Below are 9865 nucleotides of genomic sequence, written 5' to 3'. Positions count from 1 at the left end.
TTACTTATATATATATTAATCATTAACAATATAATAATAAAAACATTAATGCCATTTACTTTTTTATATTTATATTCAAATTACATGTTATTACTCGTCAGTAATATAATATGCTACACATTCCTTATTATTATTATTTTTTTTTTTTTGTATTTGTTACATTTTATACAGAATCTTGGACGTGTAGATAAAATTAAAAACGAATTATTATTTTTTTATTTTACCTATATATTGATGATAATTTGTATTTTCAAGGTTGTTTTGTGAAAATTGCGTACTGATGAAAAAAAAATCATATATTTATACATAAAATACAATTATACACATATTATTCTTTTTTATACTATACGATAATAATAATGATTTTATTTATTATATTATAAAAATTGCATTTACCATAATTATTTTTATGCTTAAACATTATTTTATAGTTAAGGAATAATTTGATTAATCATTAAACAATAATAAAAAAAAAAAATATTTAAGTATTGCTATTCATTTGTATCTTATTATGCCTTTATTCTATATTAATGAATGACGCTCACAATTTATCCAAAACCGTTTAGTTTTGAAACGATAATCGATTTATTAAGTCCGTTTGGTCGGATTCGATTTTTTGCAGCGATCTGTGCTCTACCTTGTAACGTTCAAGCTCCGTTGTCTTTTGTTCGATTTGCGACTGAAATAGAAAAAAAATTAAACAATGTTAAATTCCAATCTCCCGATCCTAGCACGCGCAGTTACTTTTAACTTGGCGATTTCTTCTTCCACCTTATTGGGCAACGATGCTAGCTTGTTCGACACTACAATCGCATCTCGCTTTTCTCGCTCCACCTGTTTGGCCAGATGGTCCATGACGCCAATAAACGTGTTAACTGACTCGCGGTACAGCTCTATATCTGTAAAAAAAAAAAAATGAAAATTATTTTTCGATTTCTTGACAGCCGTCCGTCCCGGTCCCACGGTTACCGCTCATGAATTCTATGCATTGATCCCTCAGACCGGCCACCTTGTCCGCCAACACGGGTTCCATGACTCTGGCCTTGCCCATGTCGTCGACACAAACGACATCCGACACGGGTACGCTGTCAGCCATCCTCTGCAAAAATACACAATATGCATTTTTTACAACATGTCGGGAATCGAAGAGAAGCGTAAAATCTCGTTCATACTTCACAATACTTATATTATGACATATATACTATAAAAATATATTATAGGATATTTTTTTGATAAAAGATGGTAAATTAATTTAATAGAAAAAAAATTCTATGAAGTTCAAAATAATCTAACATAATGCTTTAACTAATCAGCTGTTGATAGAGTGGTGGAGTAGTTATTGTCACGGCATTGTTTCTTCCCGCAAAGGCCGTGGATTGGTAGAGAAGTACTCGCTATAACACTAAGTATTAAGTATCATAATTAAAACATCACCAATAAAAAATTCCAGGGGAGCGGCATACACCCATGTCCACCAAAGCTACGCCACTGATTCATAGCAAATATCATTAAATTCTGAGGAAAATTTGAATACCTAAAAGTCCAAGAACCCCAGGGATGCGTTTTCTAATTCACAATTAACAAATAAGTATAACAACAGCCAATGTCAACCATTGTATAAATTACAATCTTAGAAGTTATATAGAATATTATATTCGATTTTAATATTAATGATAGTTTCAAGACTTTCATTAGACAGTACCTAATTAAAATAATGAATTATCGGCTGAAATTTCCGACTGTATTATAATTGGTTAGGTAATCGCATCTTAGCGTTTGCATTATTTGCAGTTTGCAATCAATTGCAGACGGCAAACCGCAATAGTATGATTACATTTTAAAAGTCGCAAATACTTTAAAACAACTATGGCGTTGACGTAGGCAATTTGTTAATAATTTTGTTTCGACTATTGTCCACCAGTCCACCACTAAAATTTTCTTTGGATTACCTATTCGAATACTATCCTTCCATTGGATCTACGCATCTACGAATTGTTTTCGTTTCTCAGTTTGGAACTATTATTATTGATTTATTAAAAATATAAAATGTCTATCTATAATTCTAATATTTAAATTAATAATAAATTACAATCTAAAAATACATAAATGTGTAGGCTTGTGTATTGTAATAATATATTATTTGCTATTCACAATATCGTGTAAATATTCAAAATGTACATTTTATTACGGAATATCTGTACTCCAACACTTCGAAGGCGCGTATTTTAAATATTTTTGATACTGTTTTCGTCGTTATCTAACGCATGACGCACACCCGCGATAATACAACGACAGTTTTACACTTCACGTGCTTATTTGAAAACTCGACTCGGTTGGTAATAATTTTTTTTATAATATAAACGATAACGATTGAAAAATAATGACAATGGCCAATGACCTTTTTAAAATATTTTAGGATTTCTACGCAAATATAAAATATGTAAATTAAATTGTGTTTGTGTCGGCAAACACGCGGATGCCGTGGTAACGGTATCGCGCCACATTTGCATTTATACATCCTCTTTGTCACGGCCGTTTTTTCCAAGATCACAGCAGTCTGATGCAATAACACAGCCTTAAATATAGCGAATTTTATCATCGACGTCAATATTTTGATAAATAATTTTTTGATACAGACTCGCTAGTCTTGTCCCTCAAAATCATTTTGAAATCCAAAATTCGTAAATAGATCGTGCACATTGCTCAGTTGTATTTGTGTTCGATAAACGTTACTAGATAATTACTTATCTGTCACTAAACGAAAGCCTTAAGTGTTCAAAATGCCAAGAGGTACGTAAATCGCAATAGTTTCTTCGAAGGCGCTTTTCTTTTGTTCTGAATCAATCTTAAAACAATGCGTTTAAAAATAAAAATATTTTTTGCTTAATTGATTTTGTTTTTTTTTTTTGTGTTTACAGGAAAATGGACTAATCACAAGGGAAGGAGTCGCAGGTTTACAAACCCCGAAGAATTAGAAGAACAGAGAAAACGTGAAGAACAGGAAAGAAGGTGGAAGAAAAATAACAGAGGTGATGATGAATCATCAAGTGAAGAAGAAAAACCCGTGACCAAAGGAGACAAAAGCAATAGTGAGGATGAATCGGAGAGTGAAAGCGAATCTGAAGAAGAATCCGACGATGTAATTATAATTTTTATTATAAAAGCTACTATGGTTAGGCAAATTTTAATTTTTTGTTTTTTGCCAGAATAAAAAAGGTGTTGCTGGCCTGATACAAATTGAAAATCCAAATAGGAGACAGTTAAAAGCAAAGAAATTAGCTACGCTTAACGAAACCTTAGATACAGCAGAACCAGCTCAGTTATCTAGGCGTGAAAGGTTGATAACGTTTATTTCTTATTGTTTTTAAATATAATTTACATAATATATGTTTGATATTACAGAGAAGAAGTTGAAAGACAACGGAAAAAACTGCATTATCAAAAGCTGCAAGCTGAAGGTAAGACAGATGAAGCAAGAGCAGATTTAGCTAGATTAGCAATCATTAAACAACAACGTGCAGAAGCTGCAAAAAAGAGAGAGGATGAGAAAAAAGGTAAATTTTTCTTTAGTTATTATTTTTTCATATTGAATATGTCTGAATTGATATTTACAAAACAATATAATATATATACTAGACTACATTCTGTCCAGCGAAAGAATGCGCAGATTTTGTGCGACCCCCCATGTCACCCTATTAAAGCCAGTTCGCCTATGGCAGGGTGTCACTTGGGAATGCGCCAAAAAACTGATTTTTGTTGGTCTGCAGCACGTTCTTTTGTTGGACAGAGTGTAGCTCTGTATTCTTGTACACTTTTTATATCATTATTTTTTTTTTATAGAAAAAGAGATGGCCAAGATTCAAAAATCAGCCGAGATGCAAAAAGCACTCGGAAAATAGAAAAATTTAAATTATGGACTGATATGTAATGTAAGAATTAAATTACAATTATGTTCAATTATTATGTTAGGCAGCCATTTTCAATATGCTACTATAATATATGCTTTAATTTATAGTAGTTATTATAATTATCATGATTTACAGACATTCATCTAAATTAAACACCTATCAAATATTGTTTACATTATTTTAAAGTTTATTTTTTTTTTTTTGTAACAATAAATCTCATTTAAATAATATCCAATTGATTAATTTTAACCATTTCACAGAATACAGTTTATAAAAATTATCATATATCATTTATTTATATATGTATATTATATATTAAACTTTTGTTTATCAATTTTCTATTGTGTGTTAAATTAAGTTTCAAACAAGTTGTAATCTATAATAGTTAACATTTATTTTTTTACCATTGACATAAGTAAGTACCTTCGAACGTAAACATTACTAGAATCTGTTGGAATAACATAAACATGAATAATCTAATAGATAAAAGTAGAATTTTAATAATTATATCAAATAAAAATATTTGATAAATTTAAAATGTATTGCAATGTCCTTATATGGAGATTAAATAATATCTTGATTAATGATTTATCTTAAAATAATTAAATAAATATTTCATGATATAAAAAAAATACAATATTTTAGAACTTACTTTATTAACAACCATATTTGAAAAATGTAGTAATTTACATATAACATATATAAATATAATTATGTATAACAATAATAAAGTTAAGGGCTTAAGGCAATAATAAACATAATAACCGCGAAACAACATAAACATTTATACTGTTTCCCAGAAGTTGGTATGCCTTTTTATTGCTGACTGGAAAATCGGTTACAGGAAAACACATAAACTTTGCAACTTCTGCAGGTGTAAAAAATCTTAATTTTAAACTTTTCAGCACTTCTAAATTATTGTCGTTGTCCTTAATAATTTCTTTAATATTTTCTTCACATAAACTGGAATAAACGGAACCTGTGCCGCATAAATATGAACTGTATGAACGAGTGAAGCAACATGACCTCTTACTGTGTTTGGTAACAATGTCCAAAGCTTTGCCGCCTTTCAATAGTTGCTTGTCATTAATCAAATATTCATCTAATTCTGCGTCGGATATACTTAATACATCTGAAACTTGTTTAACGCGATTGCACAATTTATTGTCCCAATTATTTTCAGTTATCTATTTAAAAAAAAAAACGTTTGATATTAATTAAATATTTTTACAATGTTTCAAAATTTAAATACTGTATAATTGTTGATTCAGATGAAAACTGTTAGGGAATACATCCAATTAATTTAAATTTGAATTTTTTTAAGTCAACTGTAAATAAGCTTGTCTAAACTTCAGATAAACAATATTAAGCTGTAGATTTACAGCTTAACATAATTACTAAATAATATAATGTGCAACATTTAAAAATAATTTAGTAAGTATGAAGAAATCTTACAATGTGTTGGTAAACTATGAAGAAAATAAAATGTTTGTAACTTGACTAGTTGATTATTTATAAAAACAGTTTGCATCTATAAACATTACCAGGTCATTGGATATTAACTTGAACCAATAAGACTGTAATAAGTAATTATATTTTTAATATTAGTATGAACAATTAAAAATATGTTCAAAAATTATCAGTGATACATATCAAACAGTTTCCTACGACTAGTGTATTTGCCAAGTATATAAATAATTAAATGGGCAAGTAATTGTATATAGTATGCTGAAGACTTTTATGCTTATTAGTATATTGGCCGTTTCATTGACTTGCATCATATTTAGTGTCTGTCATCTGTATCAATGATCAAAAATAGTGCAAGGATACTTACTGATAGCTTGGTAAGTATTACTAGTACTAAATATTTAGTCAAGTATACCAATCGTTAGAATATGGTTTAAAAATCAATAAATTTAATTTTCTTCAAAAAATGGACACTTATTGCTAATATTAGTACAGAGATAAGCAATTAGCAACATTATAAAATAGATTTTGTTAGATTGATTTCTAAGTAACTTACGATATCATTTTGTAAGGGTATTGCAAAATCTAATGGCTTCTTCTTGGCTAATAAATAATACCTCAATCTTGAATTGCATATGCCAAAGTGTACAGGACTTAGAAGAAATTCTTTAAATGTAAAACCTGACTGACTCAAAGCAGAAATTAATTTATCTCTAGCCAAAGAACTTTCAAATCCTTTAACATTTTCCACTAAAATATATTTAAGTGATTTTGATTTAGGAATTATATTTTCAATAATGTGCAGCAGTGGCTTTGTTCTTTCATCATTAATATCCTTGACAAGACCATTTCTAAAAATTAAATAAAAAAAGGGAAAAATATTTTATTTATTAAATAAGTGTGTATTAACAATAATAAATAAAAAAGCTTACCTTGTGAAAGGTTGACATGGTGGGCTCATCAATAATATATCTGGACAATATGCATCAAACTGTTCTGGACTAAGTGAAAGGATATTCAAATCTCTGAGGTTAGTCGATGGAAAAAAATGTCTGTACACTGCATTTGCTACTGTATTTATATCTACAGCTAGGACAACTTCAAAATTTTTCAAATTGCATTCTGAAAAATATTAACATTTATAATCCTCCACCACGATTATCTAAGTATTAACATTTAATCTTGTGTATTTAAATATGTCTCATATACTATGTACAATATTGTTGCTATACCTTTTAGGGCGAAATGCATTCCACCGATACCGCTGAAAAATTCGATGACTCTCATACTCAGAATTCGAAAATCATTTGTTATAAAAATGTATTTGAAAGAGTATAATTTAATATAAATTAAATAGAATTAATTTCATTTAAACGACAAATAACAGTGCAAATAAATATTGTTAAATAACCTGAATATTATGAACTAATATAATAATAATTATTAATTATAGTATTAATTTTGAATTGATATTTATATTTCATTATTCAACTATTTCTACCTCGATAATTTGTAAATATTATTCTTGATAAGGAAACAACGTGGTCGATAAGAAAAATGGCATTGTGACCAATTACAATAGACAGTATGAATCTCCAACGAATACGTTTTGGCGCGTTATCGTTTTTAAATTATTAACCATTTTCTATTCCAATGTGTGGTTTGACCGTAGCATATTTATATTGACTATATTATAGCATAGATACAATATACTAGTACTATAATATACTTAGTATATTTAATCTACGGTATAACTGACTAAAACGCAGGTATAGTAACCACGAATTAAGATATACAGGACTGGAAACGATATTGTTGGGGGGTGTGAGAGGTAAATCCTCCCTTAATGTATACAATGAGCGGGATACGGAGGCTTCGAGTTCTTGTCAACACTCGCGCCATCTAAGTATCCAAAACAAGAAATTAAAAAATCGGTATGCTTATCCATCTTAACTTATAAATCTCCCGCCTTTTTCATGCTCCGTAATATATATAATTATACAATATTATAATATATTTTGTTCCTACCTAACACATTATAATTATAATTTATTCATGTTTCGTCTTGACTTTGATGACTTGATGCTCAACATAGTACAGATTCAGAAGTTTTTATTATAACAATTGATCATGTTCTTGAATAACATGGTGATTTACTGACATTTCCTTGTAGTGATCATAAAACTGAAATGATGACTAATATTTTCCAATACTACATCACTACGAGAATGAAACAGCTTACTTTGTTACAAAACAAACAATGAAAAAAGAAAAATTACAAGAAAAAATAATTATCAAAACTTATTACTACATAATAGGTACTTAATAAATTATTCCCATTATATTATATACTAAATACAATCATACAATAAATTATTACAAATTATAATAAATTTATCAATATTCTAGAATAATAATAACTTGCTATAAACTCGTAATTAGGATAGCGGCCGCCGGCCAAGAGTTAATTGCTAGTGTTGATTAGAACCGAAATTCCCTCGTCCCCCGCACAGTCATAATATTAAGATGTATTCGTATCAACATTCGTTTCCAGTCCTGTATATCTTAGTTCGTGTATATACTAATTCATTTTAAATACTATCCATGTAAATATAATTGAAAATATGGTGAATATGATGAACAGCAGAAAAAAGTAGTGTTTGAAAATAAGGTTGACAGAAGGAAATGTAAGTTCAATTAAAAAATCTCTAGCAACGAGCATCATTTATTGCTGACATTACGTTAGGCCTTGGTCCCCACTACGCAGCTCGCGGGCCGCATTAAAATTAAATTATTCATTCTAAAATCCAAAATTCTATAAACAGTGAATTAACACGTTCACGGTCAGTTACTGCTATAGCTGTAATTTACAAAACCAACGAAATCGGGCATTACTGCTCATGCAGTACTATTTTCAATAGTATTAAATGAAACTAAATTAAATAAAAATGATAAGATAATAAGCGACGTTCATTTAAATTACCAGTTGGACAGATAACTAATAAGTAGGCACCAACGGGCTACGATTATGAGTTTGTATTAGTTTTATGTATTTTGTATAAAATAAACTATGAATTGAAATTTAAAATTATAATTTTATTATAAATCCAAGAAAAACAATTGTGTCATTCATGTACTTTTTCCTACAATACCCTTTCCTAACAAATAACAATATATATATATATTTTTTATGTTTTTAATTATTTAAAAAATCATAAAAAATGTATGCGGTCCGCAAATAATTTTCAAAAATTATATTTGGCCCATTCTACAATCTTAGTGAGGACCGCTGATGTTAGGTCTAGGTCTTGGTTCAACATCGGTTAATTTAAAATTTTCTAATTACCAACTTATATCAAATATTGGCATTCCTCTTAAATTGTTTGATTCTAAAAGTCAAGAACAATTTATGGAATTACGTTTTTAAAAAAAAATATTTTGTATTTTACAACTTACATTATTAAATATATTTATACTTGTAGCTCTATGGTTTTTTCATAGAATTGAAATATGGTTACATATTTGATATTCTGTAATCAATTATAATTAAAATTAAAATCTTGGTACAATATATTAACTAAAGTTGAATAAATAATTTTTAGTTTTTGATATGCCTGCGGCTGGTATATCGCGGGCGGCTCATATGGCGCGGTTGGCTGGTACATCTAAAACAATTTATTACATTAATTAAAAAAAAAAACCGGAAAGCATATTATATCGAGTGGTAATGTACTAATGAAAGTCTGGCGATAAAAAGTTCAATTTATTTATTATATACAGTCGAGTCGCGATAACTCGAAGTTGAAGGGAGATAAAAATTCGCTTCGAGATATCTAACTCGAATTTATATTAATTTATATTTTTAGGGAAATATCAAGTTGCCAAGTTTTTCGAGTTATCGGCTTATCGCGACTCGACTGTATATTTATTTACTTCAACTTAAATCAATATTATAAGTACAATAAAAATTAAAATATGACATTACACACCAAAAGCCGTTAGATTTTTGAAAAAGCACAAAGGGATAGTAGAATAGAAGAGATTGGGATTTAGGAACCAGCTAGGAAAAAAAAATGCATAGGGTAAGATAAAACATTTCATTTTTATTTTATTTTTTTAAAACTTATAGTCAGGGCTAGGATTTTTATGCAATAAACAATTGTAAAATATGCATTTTATTTACCAAAATATGCAAAAATATGCAATTAAATTTTTATAAGATATACACAAAAATATAGTAACAAAATAAATATTTATTTATTGAAATACATCAGTGATTGGCTATTTGTCTTCGTATAATATCATTGAGAAATAAAATAAAATAATTTAGAAATAAAATTTATAATTTAAATTCAATAGTGTAAATACGTATTACATGCTACGACCACATATTTTTTTAAATTTTCGAGTACCTATAAATGATCGGCTAATTCATTGTGTTTATTTTAATCAGTTAAAATATTCAATCTTTTATATCGCATATCTATTGT

The 9865-nt window shown here is 28.4% G+C and overlaps 3 protein-coding genes across 5 annotated transcripts; 1 reads left to right on the top strand and 2 right to left on the bottom strand.

The window, feature by feature from the left end:
- Positions 1-413: 413 nt before the first annotated feature.
- LOC113548170 (intraflagellar transport protein 20 homolog) lies at positions 414-2551 on the bottom strand. Of its 3 annotated transcripts, none has more exons than XM_026948901.1 (4): positions 2179-2551; positions 970-1099; positions 745-899; positions 414-679 (listed from the first exon to the last, which is right to left on the bottom strand). In XM_026948901.1, exons 2-4 carry the CDS (start codon positions 1094-1096, stop codon positions 563-565), a joined length of 399 nt encoding a protein of 132 aa, XP_026804702.1. In that variant the 5' UTR covers positions 1097-1099; positions 2179-2551; the 3' UTR covers positions 414-562. The 3 variants fall into 3 exon arrangements, with proteins under 3 accessions (XP_026804702.1, XP_026804705.1, XP_026804704.1); XM_026948904.1 differs by having other exon boundaries at positions 2189-2551; XM_026948903.1 differs by lacking the exon at positions 2179-2551 and adding an exon at positions 1950-2015.
- Positions 2552-2630: 79 nt separating this feature from the next.
- On the top strand, positions 2631-4081 carry LOC113548169 (28 kDa heat- and acid-stable phosphoprotein-like). Its single transcript, XM_026948900.1, has 5 exons — positions 2631-2790; positions 2919-3139; positions 3207-3337; positions 3403-3554; positions 3841-4081. The coding sequence occupies exons 1-5, from the start codon at positions 2781-2783 to the stop codon at positions 3897-3899; spliced, it is 573 nt and encodes a 190-aa protein (XP_026804701.1). The 5' UTR covers positions 2631-2780; the 3' UTR covers positions 3900-4081.
- A 98-nt stretch (positions 4082-4179) lies between these two features.
- Positions 4180-6800, bottom strand: LOC113548168 (tRNA (cytosine(38)-C(5))-methyltransferase). The gene is made up of 4 exons (XM_026948899.1): positions 6608-6800; positions 6308-6497; positions 5932-6226; positions 4180-5095 (listed from the first exon to the last, which is right to left on the bottom strand). Exons 1-4 carry the CDS (start codon positions 6660-6662, stop codon positions 4649-4651), a joined length of 987 nt encoding a protein of 328 aa, XP_026804700.1. The 5' UTR covers positions 6663-6800; the 3' UTR covers positions 4180-4648.
- Between the last annotated feature and the right edge of the window lie 3065 nt (positions 6801-9865).

This window comes from Rhopalosiphum maidis, chromosome 1, assembly GCF_003676215.2.
Source record: "Rhopalosiphum maidis isolate BTI-1 chromosome 1, ASM367621v3, whole genome shotgun sequence".
Taxonomy (NCBI): Eukaryota; Metazoa; Arthropoda; class Insecta; order Hemiptera; family Aphididae; genus Rhopalosiphum; species Rhopalosiphum maidis.
The sequence above is the reverse complement of the archived record's forward strand: the minus strand, read 5'-3'. Positions and strand labels throughout refer to the sequence as shown.

What these genes read in the sequence shown, in the direction of transcription:
- LOC113548170 (XM_026948901.1), bottom strand. Translation starts at nt 1,096, where the DNA reads ATGGCTGACAGCGTACCCGTGTCGGATGTCGTTTGTGTCGACGACATG. An exon ending in ATGCATAGAATTCATGAGCG is followed by an intron (nt 900 to 969) that starts GTAACCGTGGGA and finishes TTTTTTTTACAG; the next exon opens with ATATAGAGCTGTACCGCGAG. An exon ending in AAGAAATCGCCAAGTTAAAA is followed by an intron (nt 680 to 744) that starts GTAACTGCGCGT and finishes TTTCTATTTCAG; the next exon opens with TCGCAAATCGAACAAAAGAC.
- LOC113548169 (XM_026948900.1), top strand. An exon ending in CTGAAGAAGAATCCGACGAT is followed by an intron (nt 3,140 to 3,206) that starts GTAATTATAATT and finishes GTTTTTTGCCAG; the next exon opens with AATAAAAAAGGTGTTGCTGG. An exon ending in CAGTTATCTAGGCGTGAAAG is followed by an intron (nt 3,338 to 3,402) that starts GTTGATAACGTT and finishes TTGATATTACAG; the next exon opens with AGAAGAAGTTGAAAGACAAC.
- LOC113548168 (XM_026948899.1), bottom strand. Translation starts at nt 6,662, where the DNA reads ATGAGAGTCATCGAATTTTTCAGCGGTATCGGTGGAATGCATTTCGCC. An exon ending in CCATGTCAACCTTTCACAAG is followed by an intron (nt 6,227 to 6,307) that starts GTAAGCTTTTTT and finishes TTTAATTTTTAG; the next exon opens with AAATGGTCTTGTCAAGGATA. An exon ending in TACCCTTACAAAATGATATC is followed by an intron (nt 5,096 to 5,931) that starts GTAAGTTACTTA and finishes TTTTTTAAATAG; the next exon opens with ATAACTGAAAATAATTGGGA.